At 40.0% G+C, this 23,985-nt stretch overlaps 2 protein-coding genes across 4 annotated transcripts in view; both read left to right on the top strand.

Annotated features, from left to right (window-relative positions):
- LOC127846488 (uncharacterized) overlaps positions 1–23,985 on the top strand; it is a 496,240-nt gene that overhangs the window by 361,592 nt on the left and 110,663 nt on the right. The gene's annotated exons all lie outside the window — the stretch shown is intronic.
- LOC127846492 (uncharacterized) lies at positions 7,347–11,639 on the top strand. Its single transcript, XM_052377778.1, has 2 exons — positions 7,347–7,485; positions 8,258–11,639. The coding sequence occupies exon 2, from the start codon at positions 8,270–8,272 to the stop codon at positions 10,076–10,078; it is 1,809 nt and encodes a 602-aa protein (XP_052233738.1). The 5' UTR covers positions 7,347–7,485; positions 8,258–8,269; the 3' UTR covers positions 10,079–11,639.

Raw genomic sequence — 23,985 nt, 5'->3', positions numbered from 1 at the left:
ATTAATTAGTGAAAACATCATTTTGAATGATAAATAATCATATTATAACGAAAAATTAACTTTTCTGAAAAAAAAAATATTTCACTATCAAATATATATATAACAAGGTATGCAACTCAAAATCACCCCAAAACGGGGTGCATCGCTTTGAACAGCCATATCTTCATAAATTTTGCAGCGATTTTCACGATCTCGGTCTTATTCAACGCAGAAATGAATTTCCTTTCTGGAAATGTATATGTCTTGCAATATTTTTACAAATGCTGGGTCAACTTTTAAGAAATAACACGATACACAACACGCATGACCCAGTTGACAGTGATCATGCTGTCTTTAAGACTGAAATCTTCCCGGAGTAAAGGGCAACTTCCCTACAAAGTTCATGTAGTTCGATACCATAATTCAATAAAACGTATGAAAAAACATTATTACCGTTCTTGTCGTTACATTCTGCATCAAGACTAACTGTCCAGCGCCGTTTGAAACCTTTGTTTACATACATTTAAACTAACTGACATTTTAAACATACGAGTGATTTCATTGGTCCAATGCGGAGGTGTGTCTTTACAACTGGAGATTTCATTCATAAAGAATACACGATCACTGTCAACTGGGTCATGCGTGTTGTGTATCGTGTTATTTCTTAAAAGTTGACCCAGCATTTGTAAAAATATTGCAAGACATATACATTTCCAGAAAGGAAATTCATTTCTGCGTTGAATAAGACAGAGATCGTGAAAATCGCTGCACAATTGATGAAGATATGGCTGTTCAAAGCGATGCACCCCGTTTTGGGGTGATTTTGAGTTGCATACCTTGTTATATATATATTTGATAGTGAAATTTTTTTTTCAGAAAAGTTATTTTTTTTGTTATAATATGATTATTTATCATTCAAAATGATGTTTTCACTAATTAATATCATAGCCACACGCTAACCACCTGTGGTTTGACCGAAGCGTTGAGTAAATTTATTTGGAAAAAGAATGAAGTTGTTTCGCTGTTTTCTAAAATTATTTATTAGAACTGACCAGATAAAACCATGCTATAGAAACTGTTATTGATTTTAATTAGGTATGTGTTGTATTTAATTGTAAAGGAAGTTTTGATTTGAATCTGGAAGATTCAATTGACAAAGTTCTACAATAATGAATACATTGGTTTGTTAATGGCAAGATTTTTATTTAAAGAAAAAAAAATCTTTATCAGCTATTTGATGCAGTTGTTGGGTGTATTTGAGATTATTCATCAGAAGTTTGGGGTTTTACGAATTCGAAGGAATAAAAAAATGATGAATCGGAACGTATGAAAGAGGCTGTTAAGAGATAAAACTAATACATGTAATGCATGTGTTTAATTTATGGTGAGTTGTGTGTATTTGCAAGTTTATGAGGTCCCTCCCCGTTATGTAGGACATGGAATGTGTTCCAGCACTCGTACCTAATCTAGCGTAGGGGAAAACCGGAGCACCCGGAGGAAACACCACCTATCCGGTAATTTCACGGTTATAAAAGACGAATTGTATTTTGTATGAATTTGTTCAACATGTGTTGATATAAGAAAGAAATACAAAACACTGTTACTACAATAGTCCATATGTTTAGTATGTAAGTATGTACCATTGCTGCAATCAACTAATAGGTCTGAACTAATAAAACTTGGTTTGTTTGCTAAGGAATCATTGAGTATCAGATCGAATATGTTAAATCGTATAACGTAAATTACCAATTATTCATCCTCTGTACGTCAATATTGATTTGTTTTGTATATATTCATTTTTGTTTACATTTGTTTTCTGTGCATATACATGTTGACATATATCAATACCAACCACATGTGATCTTGGCGAGGTTCATTGTGCAAGTCAAAAAATGACGATGTTCAACTCAAATAAAATGCCTGCCTGTGTGTCTGTCTGCCTGCCTGCCTGCCTGCCTGTCCAACAAATGATCAGCTTTAATAAATGAAACGCTATACAATATTTTACGCCCCTCCCAAAATAAATAAATAATAATAATAATAATATTTTTTTTTTTATTTAAATGGAATTGTTCACAGATTTTTTATTTAAAAAGTAATAATTACTTTTGTAAATTTATCAACTAATCATCCTCTGTACGTCAATATTGATTTGTTTTGAATACATTCATTTTTGTTGACATTTGTTTTCTGCGCATATCCATTTTGACATATATCAATATCAACCACATGTGATCTTGGCGAGGTTCATTGTGCAAGTCAAAAAAAATGCGTGCCTGCCTGCCTGCCTGCCTGCCTGCCTGCCTGCCTGCATGTCCAACCAATTATCAGCTTTAATAAATGAAACACTATACAATAAATACAATATTTTACCCCCCCCCCCTCCCCCCCCCCAAAAAAAAAAAACCTTATTATTTAAATGGAATTGTTCACAGATTTTTTTATTTAAAAAGTAACAATTACTTGTGTAAATTTACCAAAAAATCAATTATGTTCAGAATAGTGTAAAATAGTAAAAGTCTCGAGAACATTCCTTTTCATATCACCGGCTTCGATCCACGTTTCTTTGGGTGAAAAATTACCTATCCACGACTCTGCCATTCATGCTTTAAACTCTCGCATTTCCAAAACAATATGAAATTTTGATTGATTATTATATAAATCAGCGAAACGATATTTTAATATTTGCCATAGTCACGTGTTCTTTTTCTCCCCTTTGAATATAACGTATAGTTTCTTTTGAGGAATCTCAGTCACTTGGGGCAAGGCCTTTCTGCCAATCCTTAACTCCGACCGCTTCATTTTCATTAAACATATCACGGATAGCCAGCCAAATATAGGTATTTAAACGTTTAAACCCTAAAGAATTGTTGTATCGGTGGATTAACATAGCAGATTAGTGCGCTTCTCGTCAATTAAAGTTATTGTTTGTGACAAATAACCTGCTTAAATATTCCGCTTACGTCTGCAATCTTAGGTCACAATCTTCATAGGTCACGGTGGCGCATTCAATTTCATTAACAAAAAATAATATTATTTTAATCCTTTCCTACTTATATTAGATTAATATTTTTTATGGCCACGTATCGTATTCTTAGTTCGGTGCGTGTTTTTATATATCATCGGATAGATCAAGTACGAGGTTTTTATATTCTTTATTTGTTTTCACAATTAGATCAGTAAAAAAAAACATCGCACCAACACTGTAATAAGTCAAGAATCCTATCATTTTAAAATGGGAAGTTCAATTATGTGGCGTTTTAGGTCAGTTTTATTTAAATATACCATGTCATTTTTCGGTATTACATGTTGCACATATTATTACATTCACATCAACCATGCGTATAAATAAATTTAAGCTACGGTTGTCGTTTGTCTGCAGTTTGAAGCCTGTAGTTTGTTATTAAAAGAAATGAAAGTTTATCGGGTTAAATTAATTCACATGAGTTGAGTTGTTTACTTGAAATTTATGAACAGGAGTAAAAGTTGTTCAGTTTGAATTTAACTTCATGAATTAAAGTTGATCAATGTTAAGGCAGATTTTTTTATTTACAGGAATGAAAGTTGTTCAGTTTGAATTTATTAACGGGAATGAAAGTTGTTCGTTTTGTATTTATAAACAGGAATGCAAGTTGTTCATCTTGTTTTTATTAACGGGAATGAAAGTTGTTCATCTTGTTTTTATTAACAGAAATGACATTTTTTAATCTTGTATTTATTCACGGGAGTGAAAGTTGTTAATCTTGTATTTATTAACGTGAACATTGTTAATCTTGTATTTATTAACGGGAATGAAAGTTGTGCAACTTATATTTATTAACGGGAATGAAAGTTTTTCAATGATGTATTTAATAACGGGAATGAAAGTTGTTTATCTTGTATAATTTTATTAACGGGAATGAAAGTTGTTCATCTTGCATTTATTAACGGAAATGAAAGTTGTTCATCTTGTATTTATTAACGGGAATGAAAGTTGTTCATCATGTACTTATTAACGAGAGCGAAAGTTGTTCATCTAGTATTAATTAACGGGAATGAAAATTGTTAATCTTGTATTTATTGACGTGAATGATTGTTGTTCAGTTTGAAGCCCGAAATTGATGTTTTTCAGTTTTAACCAGAAATTAAAGTGATGTAATTTTGCGTTTTTAATACCAACATTACTGCTAATTTCTTGCACTGCATTGTAAGTGCAATTTGTTTTAGAATTTGATGCTGTGAGTAAGGTAAAATGTGTTAATATATTTTAGGAAAATATCTGCAACAAAGGTGAAGTTTTGGGTGCCTTTAAACCCCGAGTTTAATCGCCCTAAAGCGTCGCTTTGCATTGACCGTTCTTAGGTTCATAGTTAATTCACGGGTGTTCGTATTCGTCCTGTGTTTTTCCTCTTTCTGAATGTGCGGCACTCGGTCACTAGCCTCAAATAAAGATCCGTGCAGTGATTATAATAATGATATATTGCAGATGCAGCTGGAGTTTTACTTTGTTTATATTTCTCTTTGATATTGGTATGTTGATTATAATTTCAAAACTGTTCATTGTGTACTGCCAAAACGACATAAAAACAGTAGACATTAAAATAAAATAGTATTATTAGCACATGTACCGGTATATAGTTCATTCATATTAAGATCAACCATGTCCCATAGCATTTTCATCGTTTTGATGTGTTTTATATTCATGTACCGCTTATTGGGAAATAATAATAATAATTTAAAAATAAATAAATAATAATAAAAATTAGTCTAAACTGGTTGATTTTAGCGTGTTAAATAAATGTGTCAATTACGTGTACGCTAATGGCCCCTTCTCCACATAGTACGTAAGTTACATTTTTGCGATTAAAACAAAACAACAGAGTCAATTATCCAAACTTGCCCCCTGTTTGTAACCACAAATATACAGATGTATTGCTTCATAACTCAGTTTATTAACACATTATTGATACCCGTCGTTTACGTGGCATGTTGTTCTTAGTAGGCGCTAGCGTAAGTTGGCAGCCTGTCGCGGTAATCCTGTTGCATCCCTTATACTTATTATAATAGAAGGCATTAATGAAAAACAACGTTTATATTCGCGCTTTCTGGTGTGATTATAACTTCTAACGTCGGTGACCAGTGTTCAATCCTCGTTCTCGGCGCATTTGAGTTTGGTAGGTGGTCACCATACAGGATAGGTGGGTTTCCTCCGGGTACTCCGGTTTCCCCATCTGGAAATTGCAGCTACAATTAAAAATTCGATCCAACTTTAGTGATTCTAGTAAGCAACTTATGTAGGAGTGTTGGCACACACTACGGGTCTTTACATAATGCGGCCTCAGGTCCGGAAGGACTTCATAATCATTGAAATACACATACAACGTTTATATTTTACACAATAACCAAATGTATCGAATGTGAGAGATATGGCTGAACTCATTTCTAAATGTCATCACATAATCTGACGAGCGAATCTTTATAAGGAGTGATCGACTAGGCCATTACCTCTAAGAACCATGCTCACACTTTTAGCCTTTGCTCATCTCTGTCCCAATGGAATATTTTTACCGAATTAGACATGCGATATTGCCACTTCATAACCAGGACTGAAACGGGGTGAATCAATTGTTTGTGACGTTGCACAGTTTCTGTTGCAATTTATAATATAAGAAAGGGCCGAACGGTACAGATCAATGATTACAGATTAATGCGCTATATCACTCCCATGAACTGTTTAAATGCCTGAGAATAGTATCGAATTACGATTCTTTACGCAAGGCATTCAATTTAGACTTATGTGTCTATATATATCGTTTTATTTGAATATGCGATTCGTGTATGTATAATTATATCCATCGATAAATCATTTAGTTGACCTAGTAGGATATCCAACAAGGTTAAATAGGAGGTCAACCCATCTAACTCCTTTAAAAAAGTTATGGATAAAGATAATGTCTCCCACCACTTTAGTGGTTTGAGAGACATTTGATTTACCCCTGTGTGTCTGTCTGTCCGTGTGTCTGTCACACTTGATGTGTGAACTCAAGTTCTTTTTTGTTTCACATGCACTTTTATCATGCAAAATGCAGATTAGATAGTAGGAAATCGCATCATTTCAAGGTGCCATTTCAAAAAAAAAATCGACGACGGAAGGGGACACCCCTCCCGCACCCTCCCCTGTTGAGCCCCCCCTCTGAAAATTTTCTGGATACGCCTCTGAAATGTGAGAATACCCTTCAATCTCAAGATTTAAATAATTATACTGTAAGATTGGCAGATATAGTTTACCAATTTAAAATTTAAAATATAAAAGTCAAAATGGGAAAAATGCTTATAACAGTTGAAATGATTTATATAACTGCATTCTTTTAATATAAGCAACCACATTATATAAACTGTAAAGATTGTGTTCGCACATCTACATGTGAATAAAACATTATGCTGGATTTTATTTGTATACATTTTATTCCGTACTTTAGTGCGTGATTGAATGATTAATGTAGTAATATGACTTTGAGATTACATGGAATACTTTCTTCTTAAAGGATACGTTCCAAAACCCACGACGCATCGCATTTGTCCGTTCCAAGGGTGGTCCCTGTTTTGATCATTGCATTTTAATAGTTGACGGTCTGTCATAGAGGCAATGAATAAGATCAAGAACTTCCTTCCCGAGATATATATATTTTTATAGTTTCGTTATTTTCTATATAACTGCATAGGACTTTGTCAGTAGACTTTAAAGAGATAAGCACCTAGAGATTTGGCATTTCTCTATATGTAAAAAAATCCTTTTGACGAAATTGTTTGTTCCCTGTTAGCTTTGTATTAGATGTATTAAAATTTGAGCCGCGTTCTGTAAACAATTAGCTTAATGTATGTGCGTAAAGTGCCCTTCCCGATCAGCCTGTGCAATCCGCACAGGCTAATCAGTAACGACACTTTCCGCATTTTAACTAAACATAGAAACGGAAAGTTTTGTCCCTGATCTGATTGTGCGGACTGGACTTGCTAATCTGGGACGTCACTGAACGCAAATGCGTTAAGCCCAGTTTTTGCAACACCGCGGCTCATTTATACATAAATACATTGTGCATAACCGGATATATCAATCATGGGCTCATGCTATTCACACTTTCCTCTAGAAAATTAATGCGGAATTAAATGTCGCATATCCTTGCTTTGCAAAGGTAATTGATCCGAAGTACAATAGAACAAAGGCGTTGTTTGATACCAGATAGACACGGGTCAGTTGCCGTATTAAGAATTTTTAAGAGGTACTACATAGATATACTTGTGTATTAACGAAATATAATTTATTGCGCTTGTTGGCCCAGTTTGGGCGTAAATAAATATGTTGTAAACCGCGTATTGTTTAGACAAAATGACTTGTGCAGGTTTTATTATTCGTCGTAAGATAGTGGATTAAATAAAATCGCAGCGTTTATTTATAGCGTGTTTTGAAAAAATATACAGTTAGTTGAATAAATGTTCAGTGTCCACTTGGATATTTAAACTTACATACAGGTACGATCAATGAACATTCTTTTACACATTAATATAAGTAAGGTTTAAGAAATGTAAGTTTTGTAACATGAGTAATGAGCTAAATGTGTTATATTGTTTTAACAATAATTAAGTGACTATTTATTGTATGAAGTCAATATTTTTGACGGAGACTTAATAAAAGAACATTAGTGAACTAAAAATTGTTGGTGCGTATCTTATTTTAAGTACCGGTATGCTACAAATTTAAAGTATTGGCACATGTTGCACCACAACACCAACATATGTTTATATACGTTATTTAAATACAAATGACATTTCTCTGTTCGTTAAACATCCACATTTAAATGTTATATGTAAATAGACATTTCCTTAATATAAGCGGCTGTAACAACACGTTTTGTTAGTACATAATCCTTCAAACAATTGAAACATGTGTTCTTATCCTTTTTATGCAAGCTGTTAAAATATCTTCTCCATTCTACCGCCTCATCGATTCATTATTTGACAATAGCTAACGGGAAGTACGCCATAAATACTTAAATAGACCTATTACAGTTTCTTAATATTATAATTATATGCATTAAATAGCTGCATGTCTTTGATAACTAGTTGCAGGGCTAGGCTTTTACGTCTATTGTTTTTCTGATTTTATTTGGCATGCATTCAATATGAACATATTTGTAAGCATACTCGCTTAATGAAATGTGTATAAACATGTACATAGCGTGTAGTTTCAGTTGTATTATATTGAATATATGTGGAACTTCAATTGTGTCTTCTATACTTGCAGTAACCCACGAAAATGCCAAGCTGGCGTTTTCTGTGCTGCACGTTCAACAAAGCTACCGACGACGGCGGCGGTATCGATGCACCAAACGACATGCCGTCCTGGCGGAAGAACAAATCGCCGACGAAATCTCGCAGCAAACATGCGTCTGGGAAGAAAACGTGGACTCGTCGAAGTCTGTTAGAAAACGAAGAAAATGAGTTGGAAATGATTCCCAGACACATGGTACCCTACCAGATGCGCGCGCTGGAGACGCCGACGAGTATTCCGATGATGCTGGACGACGAGGACGACGAGATTCGTAAGCGGCTCGTACGACAGATTGCAACGAGGAGTCGTACGAGTCACCAGCACTTGTTCCAGAAACAGATATCCGAGCCAACGGGAACGAAAACCACGTTTCCGTGGATGGACGAGGGCTTCGTGCCCAATGCTCGACCCGGGACACGACTAGGTATAAGTTCCGTCCAAATGAACGCTCGACGTAGCAGCCAAGGTAATCTCCTTGGAAACGCGGATTCGTTAAATTTCCGTGATTCTCAGCCCACAAGCGCGTTCCAGCCATATTCAAAGAGCAAAAGTTTCACTGAAGGTCAGAGTAGCCCGATCGTGACGTCATATAGGAACGGTTTTGCGCCGATGGTGGTCAAGCCGAGTTACGTTCCAAATAAGCAAGTACGAACGATACCCGATGGACATGTGGCTAAAAATAACGTTCTTGAAAATGACAATCATATGAAGGTTTACAGGGCACCAACTTCAGATGTTGGTGTACGCAGCATCGTTTCGAGTACAGGTCCGACACGTGGTCTAAACAAAATACCAAAGCTCGAAGACGACCCTAGCGCTGAATCCGAGTTGCTTGCTGCACCAAGCATAAACAACGACCCACAAATGACAAATAACCCTCGAAGGACAGTAATGGATATGTTTGAGAATGAGATGGAGTTATCAGAAGAATCTGCTGACGACGATGATGCGAACAAACACAGACTTGATGACATCAGTTTTGCAGGTGATATGTCGTTTGGGTCTAATAAGTTAATGTTCGATACGGACTCCCCAGAGATTCATAAACAATCCACGGGAATGTTTTCGAATAATTCTAAATATGACGTTCTGAAATCGCATTCAACAAAAATAATAGAAAAAGGACGCAAGCCTGCAATTAACAAGAAATCTGAAAGTATGTATGGCTACATTCCGAGGGCGGTGACTAATTTACATGCGTCTAATGTTCTCGAAGGTACGAAACTGGACGATTTCTTTATGAGACGTCAGGCGGAAAGACAGCAGCATATCGCTCCAATGAGTAACAATCATTCAAACTACGCAATACTCAAGAATGAATCAGTGACAGATGCGGAAGAGGATCAACCCGTTATCATTACAACTTTGGTAGAAGACGAAGAAAACGATGAAGTTGAAGTTCTTGCCGACGTCCAGAACGTGGATAGTATTGCATATGACATGCAATGTTCCAGCAATGCCCGCAGTGTAGAAACGGTAATTGACGACATGATACGCCAACTGAACGCTAAGAAAACCAATAACAAAAGTGGAAACGACAATGGCGGTCATTTCAGACCCCCGCCGCACAACGAACCTTCAAAGCGAGATGGAAGTGAAGGGTTCATGCAAAAACTGAAACACTTGATACATCGTGACCCACCTAAAAGAACTGACGAAAACGAAAATCAAGTCATTATGATTGATTTCCCGCCAAATGTTGCGGCAGATTTTAACGCGAACGCAAATGATGAGACTAACAGTAAGACATCACAACTTGCAACTGACGTGGACAACTCGGAAGTGTTATATTAATAAGAACATACAGAAGTTCTAAATACGTTTGAAATTAGCAAAACCTTGTTTACATGTAAATGCAATTATGGAGAATGCGTTCGTCGGTAAACGTCTTTTTACGGTAGCGGTTTTATTGGTACCCATAATTAAGAATCAGAGATAATCTTCGCAGTGCGTGTTTATTACATATGAAATATTTGAAACCAGAAAGTACGTTCTCTTTTTGGCGTAGCTGTAAGCGTCCATGAATTGCGTTTTGAAACGATGTAAACAGCGTGTTCGGCGTGAAACAATTCTGTTCAATGAAAATGACAAAAGAGCATATGCCAGTTTCACACTAAACTCTTGACATCTGTTATACTGGTATGTTCTCATATTTAGTAAATTATTACTCTAATGCATTCTGTGCACTAGTATAATTTATATCATGTTATTTCCTATCCACATATTCTTTTTGACCGAAATACTTAAAATTGTTTTCAAATTTGACCTGTAAGAGTTTTAAGTTTTAAACAGCCATCGTTCCAGGAGTGGCATTGTGACCTCACTGTAAATGCATTTCATTCCAACCCGCAAGTTTATCAAGGTTAGTTTGCGGTCAGTAAAATAATTGTTATAAACGATATTGCATTAACGTGTTGAAATGGGATTTTATTTAGACCAGAAATATTGTCTTGTATGTTTGTATAACATTTGAAATATTTTCTTGTATTTCTGTTCTATTTCTATAGATATATGATTAATAATATATAATACTGTGAACTAAGTCACGAAATCTGGCGTAATACTCCGTAAATTATTTTGGTGTAATGCACAAAAGAACTGCTCCGAAAATTGAATTAACTTATTTGATCTCATTGATATAACTTATTATCCTTCACCAATAACAAGCAACATCAACGTATATTTTTTTATTTTAAATATTTATTGTTAACCATTGTGTTATATAAAAGAAGCCGTCGTACCAAGTCGTTTGCCTAGAACACCGCGCGTCAAGTTTAATCTTTTTTGAGGCGGAAAAATAACTCAGACGATATTTATATTTAAATACAAACTCATTTGATTATCTGCTTGCGAAATCAGTAAAATGAATAAAAAGTAAAACCTGGAGACGAATATCATGATCGAATACATAAAGATGCAGACACGTGTACAAAATTACCTTTTCTTCAAACTATAGTTATGTACATTTTAAGTGATTTATCTTCATGTACAAATAAGAGTCGGGTAGATTTTAATTTTAGTTTTAAATATCCTGAATTAAAGGCAGACAAATGCAGACCAAACATTCAAATGTTGACATTAAACTATAGAATCGAGCAATATTACTTACAATCTCACGCTGTTATAAATTTAGTGACCGCTTAGTCCTCCAAAACGAAGCTTCTTTTTGAGTAGACAATTTTGTGATTGCTTGTTTTTTTTAACCTCATGATTTTAAGATTTTAATTAAAATTATTTGTTTGAACATTTTTTATCTGATACGTTTTGTTCAACGTGTATGTGGTGGCTTTATTTGATGGGCTGTATAGATAAACAACTATCTGGACCTTAGCAGCTTTAATTTTGACATTTTTGTTATTATCTTTTATTCGGTACTAAAAAAGTGCCATTTATTTGTTTTTACAAATTATGTTTACTTAGTTTGTTTAGTTTTACTTGTATATTCGGTGATAATAAAATGTTGTTCTTGCAATTAAAATAATGTGTGTGTGTATGTGTCCCTAAGCGAACTAAAAATCTATCAGAGACCTTTACAAACAATATTGTTTTTATACGTCCCTTGATCTATTAATAAACAAAGATTGGAAACATCACTGCAAGACTGTGGGATAGCTCGTTTTATCTGTCGGTCATCTGCTATCTGACGTTATCACATGCTACGTCAGCGTTTCCATCTTGATTCAAATAAGCAACATTTCGCACAATACAACGGAATACATGTGAAACATTAAACAAAGTTTTGATATTTAAAATGGCATAGGTATATGAAAAGAAATTTAAAAATAAAACAATAGATTGAAAAAGTGTGTGTCTCTGAACCAATATTAAACTCTTTTTTTATTTAAGGCAGAGTTAGCTTTTTTACAACTTTCAATGAGCCTTTGCCAATAACACAATTATTTCTTTTTGGAAATAATGAATACAGTATAACTATAAAGGTGATATCAACATATGAAGGTCTTTAACTGTATGCTTTTAACTTCAATATATTCAGAGATATTAAATAACGATACTTAAAGAGAAATCAGGTCGATTGAAAATCAGGTCGATTGATACTTTTTGAAAGTATACATCTGCCTTTTCCGAAAACTTAATTATTTGTTTAATAATCCTTCTGCATTTTAAATGTATTTGTCAAATCTGTCGCAATAAATAAACTTTGTGATTTAACTTACAATGTTCCGGAGATATTCATTAGAAACACTGTGTAACATTTCAGGCCGATGCAGATTAACTGAAAAGAACATACTTGTTTTTGCCAAAATATTACTACATGTATTTCTTAATTAGTATTTATGATTAATATATCTAAAGTTAGAGATTATATTTTCATCTATAGCCAAAACAGAAGACAGCCAGGGAGGTTAGTGGAGAAGGAAGCGAGGATGAGATGTGAAGAAATAAGAGCCGTAAGGTAAACACAACCATCCGACCCAGGTTAGTGGAGACAGAAGTGACGATACGAGGCGAAGAATGGCGAGCCATTAGTTCAATCAAACCATCCGGCCCAGGAAGTTAGTAGGGATGGAAGCGAGGATAAGAGTTGAAGAAATGAGAGCTGTTAGGTAAACCAAACCATCCGATTAAGAAGGTTAGTGGAGAGGGTGCGAGGATGAGATGTGAACAAAGATGCACAGTTAGGTAAACCCAAACATCTGGCACAGGAGGTTTGCAGATATAGATGCCAGAATGAAAAGTGAAGAAAGGCAAGCCCTTAGGTAAACTTAACCATTCGGCCCAAGCAAACTAGTGGAGATGGAAGATTATATGGCACCTCATTAACGAAATATATATATAACAAAAACGTTACACACGAATACATAAAAACAATGATTAAATATGTAAAAGATGGCGAAGGACATTCCAAAATTACGTCTAAAAATTGGACATGTCGACTCAGTCGCTTGGCTAATAGGTCTTCTGTCAAAGAATAGCGGGAAACAACAAGACTATTGCCAAGCGATAAAAGTCCCCTACCGATGAAACTCCACCATTTCAGCAATATTTATAGTCTATTTGTTGCCAAAGCAACCATAATTTTTGACGTAAGAACAAAATAAAATGACGTGCATAATCTCCATAATGCCATCCGTCCATGTTTCAAGTATCATGAAAAAATATGAAGAACTTGTAAAGTTATCGCAGGATCCAGAAAAGTGTGACTGACAGACTGACACACAGAGCGCAAGCTTCACCGGTAGGGGACTAATAAAGCATGACAGGCGAAGGGTAGTGATATGATTATGAGGAGTAAACAAACACTTCAAAGAAAGTATATATAGAAAGTCAAGAAATTGTGTATTAAGCAAGCAACATTGGATTCGCCTTTACTTTTCTTTCTTTGGTTATGTTTGGAATTTATCGTAGAATTATATTATTGTGAATTTATATAAAAACTGGTAATATCAAGAACTAGAAATGGCGCGACAGAGGCCGACGCGTATCCCCACGCCGCATGTTTGACCCAGGGGCGCCCCAGGGTTGGTAATGGGGCCATGCATAGTTGAGATTGACCGTATTGTCATAAGAGATGTTCAATATAAAGAAGTTAATGTAAAATAACCTAATCAAGGGCTGTTTGTAAAACACGCATGCCCCCCCATATGGGCTGTCCGTTGTAGTGGCAGCCATTGTGTGAATACGTTTTTTGTCACTGTGACCTTGACCTTTGACCTAGTGACCTGAAAATCAATGGGGGTCATCTGCGAGTCACGATCAATGTACCTATGAAGTGTCATGATCCTAGGCAAAAGCGTTCTTGAGGTATCATCCGAAATCCATTTTACTATTTCGGGTCACCATGACCTTGACCTTGTGACCTCAAAATCAATAGGGGTCATCTGCGAGTCATGATCAATCTACCTATGAAGTTTCATGATCCTAGGCATATGCGTTCTTGAGTTATCATCCGAAAACCATTTCACTATTTCGGGTCACCGTGACCTTGACCTTTGACCTAGTGACCTCAAAATCAATAGGGGTCATCTGCGAGTCTTGATCAATCTACCCATGAAGTTTCATGATCCTAGGCGTATGCGTTCTTGAGTTATTATCCGGAAACCATTTTACTATTTCGGGTCACCGTGACCTTGACCTTTGACCTAGTGACCTCAAAATCAATAGGGGTCATCTGCGAGTCATGATCAATCTACCCATGAAGTTTCATGATCCTAGGCGTATGCATTCTTGAGTTATCATCCGGAAACCATTTTACTAATTCGGGTCACCGTGACCTTGACCTTTGACCTAGTGACCTTAAAATCAATAGGGGTCATCTGCGAGTCATGATCAATCTACCCATGAAGGTTCATGATCCTAGGCGTATGCGTTCTTGAGTTATCATCCGGAAACCATTTTACTATTTCGGGTCACCGTGACCTTGACCTTTGACCTAGTGACCTCAAAATCAATAGGGGTCATCTGCGAGTCATGATCAATGTACCTATGAAGTTTCATGATCCTAGGCATATGCGTTCTTGAGTTATCATCCGGAAACCACCTGGTGGACGGACCGACCGGCCGACCGATCGACCGACCGACCGACCGACCGACATGAGCAAAGCAATATACCCCCTCTACTTCGAAGGGGGGCATAAAAATGAGTGAAAATCTATACCCTAATTTCTCCTCCTCATCCTGCTCTTCTAACAAATCTAATACTGAATCAACTTCACTGACGTCCATTATGTACATGCCATCCTCATTGGAATGACTCATCAGATGGCTGAAGATGCTCTCTTACAGCCAATCTTCTTGCTTATGTTTTGGAAAAGTTATGTTTTGAGGTTAAATGGTTGACTTAATAGTAGCGTCTCAGATATTTTCTATCGCAATTTTGTACACAACAATGAAAATTTTGAATTTATGTCTATCTTTGCTGTGCCTGTTCAAAGTCCATCTTGCTTTAAATTGTTTCTCACATTTTTCCCACTTGAACATTTAGACAGATTTTCAGTAATTAGTCTAAAAGTGTAATTGAACAAATTTAAAGTTTCAGCCCTTTTATAGATTCTTGAGGCTCTATTCCATGAGTTTCTCATGCTTTTTATGCTTGACTGCATTCTATATCTTCTCTCATATACAGGTGTCCCTTTGCGCCAATATTTTATAATCCCTTGTATAAACATTAAATGGATGAGCTAAACCATATCACAGATGAGTCATTTCACAGATGAGTTAACACAAACAATTTACTACTAAATACATCTCTGCGCCACTACTGTGTAACACTATATGTGTTTTCAATACACAAGCTTCATTGTTGAATAATTCCTTTGTCCGATGAAAATGCTTGCACTTCTTCTGATTGGGTAGATTACCACATAATAGATTTTGAAATCTAAACGCAGACCCTAAGTTCAAGGTCAAGGTCACAGTAGTAAAAAATTTCATGCGCATGGAAAGGTCTTGTCCAGATACTCATGCATACCAAATATGAAAGCAATATCTGAAGGGACACAGCAGGTATGAGCCTTTTTCGAAACGCAGTTGCAGATTTCAAAACCTGAACGCTGATTTCAAGTTCAAAGTCAAGGTCACAGGGGTCATACATTTTATGCGCGAGGAAAGGTGTTGTCAAGATACACATGCATACCAAATATGATAGCAATATCTGAAAGGACACAGAAGTTACGAGCCTTTTTCGAATCGCGGGTCGCAGATTTAAAAACCTGAAAACAGGCCCCAAGCTCAAGGTCACAGAGGTAAAATTGTGTATGCCCATAGCGTTGTCCAGATATACATGCATACCAAATATGAAAGCAATATCTGGAAGGACACAGTAGATATGAGCCTTTTTCGAATCACGGTCGCAGATTTCGAAACCTGAAAACTGACCACAAGTTCAAGGTCAAGGTAATAAGGGTCATAAATTGTGTGCGCATGGATAGGTGTTGTCTGGATACACATGCATAAGAAATATGAAAGCAATATCTGAATGGTCACAGTAGTTATGAGCCTTTTTCGAATCGCGGTCGCAGATTTTGAAACCTGAAAACTGACCCCAAGTTCAAGGTCAAGGTCACAGGGGAACAAATTGTATGCGCATGGAAAGGTGTTGTCTTGATACACATGCATACCAAATATGAAAGCAACATCTAAAGGGACACAGTAGTTATGAGTCTTTTTCGAATCGCGGTCGCAGATTTCAAAACCTAAAAACTGACCCAAAGTTCAAGGTGACAGGGTTAAAAAATTGTATGCGCATGGAAAGGTGCTGTCCAGATACACATGCATACCAAATATGAAAGCAATATCTGAAGGGACACAGTAGTTTTGAGCCTTTTTCAAATCGCGGTCGCAGATTTCAAAACCTGAAAACTGGCCCAAGTTCAAGGATAAGGTCAAAGGGGTAAAAAAAATATGCGAATGGAAAGGTCTTGTCCAGATAAACATGAATTCCAAATATGAAAGCAATATCTGAAGGGACACAGTAGCTATGAGCCTTTTTCGAATCGCGGTCACAGATTTCGAAACCTGAAAAGTTCAAGGTCAAGGTCACAGGGGTAAATTGTTTTATGGGCATAGATAGGTGGTGTTTTGATACACATGCATACCAAATATGAAAGCAATATCTGAAGGGACACAGTAGTTTTGAGCCTTTTTCGAATTGCGGTCGCAGGAAAATCTCTGACCCGGCCCCGCCCCAACCCCCATAACTTTTGACCCAGGGGTCAGATCAAAATTCCGTCACTGTCACCGTCGCACATATGCTCATAGCTACCATGAATGTAAGTTTCAAGGTTCTAGTGCTAATAGTGTAGGAGGAGCAGGTGGCCAGGACGGACGGACGGACAGACGCACATCACCACAATATCCCCACTTTTTCTCCGAAAAAAGTGGGGATAATAAAGAACTTTGACTTTAATAAATTGACTTGTCGTTAGTAATACAGTACAATTGTAAGCCACTTTGTTAGGTGAACCTAAACATCTGGCCCAGTAAGTGAGTGGATACGCAATATGATAATTAAAGCAAGAAGAGTCGTTTCAGGTAAACCCAATCATCTTGCACAGGTGGTTAGTTGAGATTGAAGTTAGATGAGAGGTGGAGAAAGGCGAGCCATAAGGAAAGTGAAACCAACCATCCAGTCAAGGTCTGGTTAGTGGAGACGGGAGAAGGATGAGAGATGAAGAAAGGCTTGCTGCTAGGTGAAACCTACCATCCAGTCAAGGAGGCAAGTAGAGACAGGGGAGAGGATTAAGAGAGGTGAATAAAGGCTTGCTGCTAGGTGAACCCATCCATCCAGTCAAGGAGGTTAGTGGAGACGGGAGAGAGGATGAGAGGTGAAGAAAGGCTTGCTGCTTGGTGAAACCAACTATCCAGTCCAGGAGGTTAGCGGAGACGGAAGTGACGATGAGATGTGAAGAAAGGCTTGCTGCTAGGTGAAACCAACCATTCAGTCCAGGAGGTTAGTGGAGACGAAGACAGGATGAGAGGTGAAGAAAGGCTTGTTGCTATGTGAAACCAACCATCCAGTCAAGGAGGTAAGTGGAGACAGGAGAGAGGATGAGAGATGAAGAAAGGCTTGCTGCTAGGTGAACCCAACCATCAAGTCAATGAGGTCAGTGGAGACGGGAGAGAGAGGAGAAGAAAGGTTTGCTGCTAGGTAAAACCAACCATCCAGTCCAGGTTAGTGGAGATGGGAGAGCAGACGACAGGTTTAGAAAGGCTTGCTGCTAGGTTAAGGCATTCATCCAGTGAAGGAGGTTAGTGGAGACTAAAGATAGGAAAAGAGGTGAAGAAAAGCTTGCTGTAAGGTGGTACCAACCATCCAGTCAGGGAGGTTAGTGGAGACGGGAGAGAGGATGAGAGGTGAAGAAAGGCTTGCTGCTAGGTGAACCCAAACATACGGTCCAGGAGGTAAATGGAGACAGGAAAGAGAATGAGAGGAGAAGAAAGGCTTGCTGCTAGGTGAAACCTACCATCCAGTCAAGGAGGCAAGTGGAGACAGGGGAGAGGATTAAGAGAGGTGAATAAAGGCTTGCTGCTAGGTGAACCCATCCATCCAGTCAAGGAGGTTAGTGGAGACGGGAGAGAGGATGCGAGGTGAAGAAAGGCTTGCTGCTTGGTGAAACCAACTATCCAGTCCAGGAGGTTAGCGGAGACGGAAGTGACGATGAGATGTGAAGAAAGGCTTGCTGCTAGGTGAAACCAACCATCCAGTCCAGGAGGTTAGTGGAGACGAAGACAGGATGAGAGGTGAAGAAAGGCTTGTTGCTATGTGAAACCAACCATCCAGTCAAGGAGGTAAGTGGAGACAGGAGAGAGGATGAGAGATGAAGAAAGGCTTGCTGCTAGGTGAACCCAACCATCAAGTCAAGGAGGTTAGTGGAGACGGGAGAGAGGAGAAGAAAGGTTTGCTGCTAGGTAAAACCAACCATCCAGTCCAGGTTAGTGGAGATGGGAGAGCAGACGACAGGTGAAGAAAGGCTTGCTGCTAGGTTAACGCAACCATCCAGTGAAGGAGGTTAGTGGAGACTAAAGATAGGAAAAGAGGTGAAGAAAAGCTTGCTGTAAGGTGGTACCATCCATCCAGTCAGGGAGGTTAGTGGAGACGGGAGAGAGGATGAGAGGTGAAGAACGGCTTGCTGCTAGGTGAACCCAAACATACGGTCCAGGAGGTAAGTGGAGACAGGAGAGAGAATGAGAGGAGAAGAAAGGCTTGGTGCTAGGTGAAACCTACCATCCAGTCAAGGAGGCAAGTGGAGACAGGGGAGAGGATTAAGAGAGGTGAATAAAGGCTTGCTGCTAGGTGAACCCATCCATCCAGTCAAGGTGGTTAGTGGAGACGGGAGAGAGGATGAGAGGTGAAGAAAGGCTTGCTGCTTGGTGAAACCAACTATCCAGTCCAGGAGGTAAGCGGAGACGGAAGTGACGATGCGATGTGAAGAAAGGCTTGCTGCTAGGTGAAACCAACCATCCAGTCCAGGAGGTTAGTGGAGACGAAGACAGGCGAGAGGTGAAGAAAGGTTTGTTGCAATGTGAAACCAACCATCCAGTCAAGGAGGTAAGTGGAGACAGGAGAGAGGATGAGAGATGAAGAAAGGCTTGCTGCTAGGTGAACCCAACCATCAAGTCAAGGAGGTTAGTGGAGACGGGAGAGAGGAGAAGAAAGGTTTGCTGCTAGGTAAAACCAACCATCCAGTCCAGGTTAGTGGAGATGGGATAGCAGACGACAGGTGAAGAAAGGCTTGCTGCTAGGTTAACGCAACCATCCAGTGAAGGAGGTTAGTGGAGACTCAAGCTAGGAAAAGAGGTGAAGAAAAGCTTGCTGTAAGGTGGTACCAACCATCCAGTCAGGGAGGTTAGTGGAGACGGGAGAGAGGATGAGAGGTGAAGAAAGGCTTGCTGCTAGGTGAACCCAAACATACGGTCCAGGAGGTTAGTGGAGACAGGACAGAGAATGCGAGGAGAAGAAAGGCTTGGTGCTATGTGAAACCTAACATCCAGTCAAAGAGGCAAGTGGAGACTGGGGAGAGGATTTAGAGAGGTGAATAAAGACTTGCTGCTAGTTGAACCCATCCATCCAGTCAAGGAGGTTAGCGGAGACGGAAGTGACGATGAGATGTGAAGAAAGGCTTGCTGCTAGTCGAAACCAACCATCCAGTCCAGGAGGTTAGTGGAGACGATGACAGGATGAGAGGTGAAGAAAGGCTTGTTGCTATGTGAAACCAACCATCCAGTCAACGAGGTAAGTGGAGACAGGAGAGAGGATGAGAGATGAAGAAAGGTTTGCTGCTAGGTGAACCCAACCATCAAGTCAAGGAGGTTAGTGGAGACGGGAGAGAGGAGAAGAAAGGTTTGCTGCTAGGTAAAAGCAACCATCCAGTCCAGGTTAGTGGAGATGGGAGAACAGACGAAAATGGAGAAAGGCTTGCTGCTAGGTTAACGCAACCATCCAGTGAAGGAGGTTAGTGGAGACTAAAGATAGGAAAAGAGGTGAAGAAAAGCTTGCTGTAATGTGGTACCAACCATCCAGTTAGGGAGGTTAGTGGAGACGGGAGAGAGGATGAGAGGTGAAGAAAGGCTTGCTGCTAGGTGAACCCAAACATACGGTCCAGAAGGGTTAGTGGAGACAGGAGAGAGAATGAGAGGAGAAGAAAGGCTTGGTGCTAGGTGAAACCTACCATCCAGTCAAGGAGGCAAGTGGAGACAGGGGAGAGGATTAAGAGAGGTGAATAAAGGCTTGCTGCTAGGTGAACCCATCCATCCAGTCAAGGAGGTTAGAGGAGACGGGAGAGAGGATGAGATGTGAAGAAAGGCTTGCTGCTTGGTGAAACCAACTATCCAGTCCAGGAGGTTAGCGGAGACGGAAGTGACGATGAGATGTGAAGAAAGGCTTGGTGCTAGGTGAAACCTACCATCCAGTCAAGGAGGCAAGTGGAGACAGGGGAGAGGATTAAGAGAGGTGAATAAAGGCTTGCTGCTAGGTGAACCCATCTATCCAGTCAAGGAGGTTAGTGGAGACGGGAGAGAGGATGATAGGTGAAGAAAGGCTTGCTGCTTGGTGAAACCAACTATCCAGTCCAGGAGGTTAGCGGAGACGGAAGTGACGATGAGATGTGGAGAAAGGCTTGCTGCTAGGTGAAACCAACCATCCAGTTAGGGAGGTTAGTGGAGACGGGAGAGAGGATGAGAGGTGAAGAAAGGCTTGCTGCTAGGTGAACCCAAACATACGGTCCAGAAGGGTTAGTGGAGACAGGAGAGAGAATGAGAGGAGAAGAAAGGCTTGGTGCTAGGTGAAACCCACCATCCAGTCAAGGAGGCAAGTGGAGACAGGGGAGAGGATTGAGAGAGGTGAATAAAGGCTTGCTGCTAGGTGAACCCATCCATCCAGTCAAGGAGGTTAGAGGAGACGGGAGAGAGGATGAGATGTGAAGAAAGGCTTGCTGCTTGGTGAAACCAACTATCCAGTCCAGGAGGTTAGCGGAGACGGAAGTGACGATGAGATGTGAAGAAAGGCTTGGTGCTAGGTGAAACCTAACATCCAGTCAAGGAGGCAAGTGGAGACAGGGGAGAGGATTAAGAGAGGTGAATAAAGGCTTGCTGCTAGGTGAACCCATCCATCCAGTCAAGGAGGTTAGTGGAGACGGGAGAGAGGATGAGAGGTGAAGAAAGGCTTGCTGCTTGGTGAAACCAACTATCCAGTCCAGGAGATTAGCGGAGACGGAAGTGACGATGAGATGTGGAGAAAGGCTTGCTGCTAGGTGAAACCAACCATCCAGTCCAGGAGGTTAGTGGAGACGAAGACAGGATGAGAGGTGAAGAAAGGCTTGTTGCAATGTGAAACCAACCATCCAGTCAAGGAGGTAAGTGGAGACAGGAGAGAGGATGAGAGATGAAGAAAGGCTTGCTGCTAGGTGAACCCAACCATCAAGTCAAGGAGGTTAGTGGAGACGGGAGAGAGGAGAAGAAAGGTTTGCTGCTAGGTAAACCAACCATCCAGTCCAGGTTAGTGGAGATGGGATAGCAGACGACAGGTGAAGAAAGGCTTGCTGCTAGGTTAACGTAACCATCCAGTGAAGGAGGTTTGTGGAGACTAAAGCTGGGAAAAGAGGTGAAGAAAAGCTTGCTGTTAGGTGGTACCAACCATCCAGTCAGGGAGGTTAGTGGAGACGGGAGAGAGGATGAGAGGTGAAGAAAGGCTTGCTGCTAGGTGAACCCAAACATACGGTCCAGGAGGTTAGTGGAGACAGGACAGTGAATGCGAGGAGAAGAAAGGCTTGGTGCTATGTGAAACCTACCATCCAGTCAAAGAGGCAAGTGGAGACTGGGGAGAGGACTAAGAGAGGTGAATAAAGGCTTGCTGCTAGTTGAACCCATCCATCAAGTCAAGGAGGTTAGCGGAGACGGAAGTGACGATGAGATGTGAAGAAAGGCTTGCTGCTAGGTGAAACCAACCATCCAGTCCAGGAGGTTAGTGGAGACGAAGACAGGATGAGAGGTGAAGAAAGGCTTGTTTCTATGTGAAACCAACCATCCAGTCAAGGAGGTAAGTGGAGACAGGAGAGAGGATGAGAGATGAAGAAAGGCTTGCTGCTAGGTGAACCCAACCATCAAGTCAAGGAGGTTAGTGGAGACGGGAGAGAGGAGAAGAAAGGTTTGTTGCTATGTGAAACCAACCATCAAGTCAACGAGGTAAGTGGAGACAGGAGAGAGGATGAGAGATGAAGAAAGGCTTGCTGCTAGGTGAACCCAACCATCAAGTCAAGGAGGTTAGTGGAGACGGGAGAGAGGAGAAGAAAGGTTTGCTGCTAGGTAAAACCAACCCTCCAGTCCAGGTTAGTGGAGATGGGAGAACAGACGAAAGGTAAAGAAAGGCTTGCTGCTAGGTTAACGCAACCATCCAGTGAAGGAGGTTAGTGGAGACTAAAGATAGGAAAAGAGGTAAAGAAAAGCTTGCTGTAAGGTGGTACCAACCATCCAGTTAGGGAGGTTAGTGGAGACGGGAGAGAGGATGAGAGGTGAAGAAAGGCTTGCTGCTAGGTGAACCCAAACATACGGTCCAGAAGGGTTAGTGGAGACAGGAGAGAGAATGAGAGGAGAAGAAAGGCTTGGTGCTAGGTGAAACCTACCATCCAGTCAAGGAGGCAAGTGGAGACAGGGGAGAGGATTAAGAGAGGTGAATAAAGGCTTGCTGCTAGGTGAACCCATCCATCCAGTCAAGGAGGTTAGAGGAGACAGGAGAGAGGATGAGATGTGAAGAAAGGCTTGCTGCTTGGTGAAACCAACTATCCAGTCCAGGAGGTTAGCGGAGACGGAAGTGACGATGAGATGTGAAGAAAGGCTTGCTGCTAGGTGAAATCAACCATCCAGTCCAGGAGGTTATTGGAGACGAAGACAGGATGAGAGGTGAAGAAAGGCTTGTTGCTATGTGAAACCAACCATCCAGTCAAGGAGGTAAGTGGAGACAGGAGAGAGGATGAGAGATGAAGAAAGGCTTGCTGCTAGGTGAACCCAACCATCAAGTCAAGGAGGTTAGTGGAGACGGGAGAGAGGAGAAGAAAGGTTTGCTGCTAGGTAAAACCAACCATCCTGTCCAGGTTAGTGGAGATGGAAGAGCAGACGACAGGTGAAGAAAGGCTTGCTGCTAGGTTAACGCAACCATCCACTGAAGGAGGTTAGTGGAGACTAAAGATAGGAAAAGAGGTGAAGAAAAGCTTGCTGTAAGGTGGTACCAACCATCCAGTCAGGGAGGTTAGTGGAGACGGGAGAGAGGATGAGAGGTGAAGAAAGGCTTGCTGCTAGGTGAACCCAAATATACGGTCCAGGAGGTTAGTGGAGACAGGAGAGAGAATGAGAGAAGAAAGGCTTGGTGCTAGGTGGAACCAACCATCTAGCAAGGGAGATTAGTGGAGATGGGAGACAGGTAACGAGGTTGAGGAGTGAAGAAAGGCTTGATGCTAGGTGAAACCAACCATCCTGTCAAGGAAATTAGTTGAGACGGGAGAGAGGATGAGAGGTAAAGAAAGGCTTGCTGCTAGGTGAACGGGAGAGAGGATGAGAGGTGAAGAAAGGCTTACTGTTAGGTGAAACCAACCAACCATCCAGTCAAGGAGGTTAGTGGAGACGGGAGAGGATGAGAGGTGAAGAAAGGCTTGCTGCTAGGTGACCCAACCATCAAGTCAAGAAGGTTAGTGAAGGCAGGAGAGAGGATGAGAGGTAAAGAAAGGCTTGCTGCTAGGTGAAACCAATCATCC

The sequence above is a fragment of the Dreissena polymorpha genome, chromosome 9 (genome assembly GCF_020536995.1).
Source record: "Dreissena polymorpha isolate Duluth1 chromosome 9, UMN_Dpol_1.0, whole genome shotgun sequence".
Taxonomy (NCBI): Eukaryota; Metazoa; Mollusca; class Bivalvia; order Myida; family Dreissenidae; genus Dreissena; species Dreissena polymorpha.
This window is presented reverse-complemented; position numbering and strand designations above follow the sequence as displayed.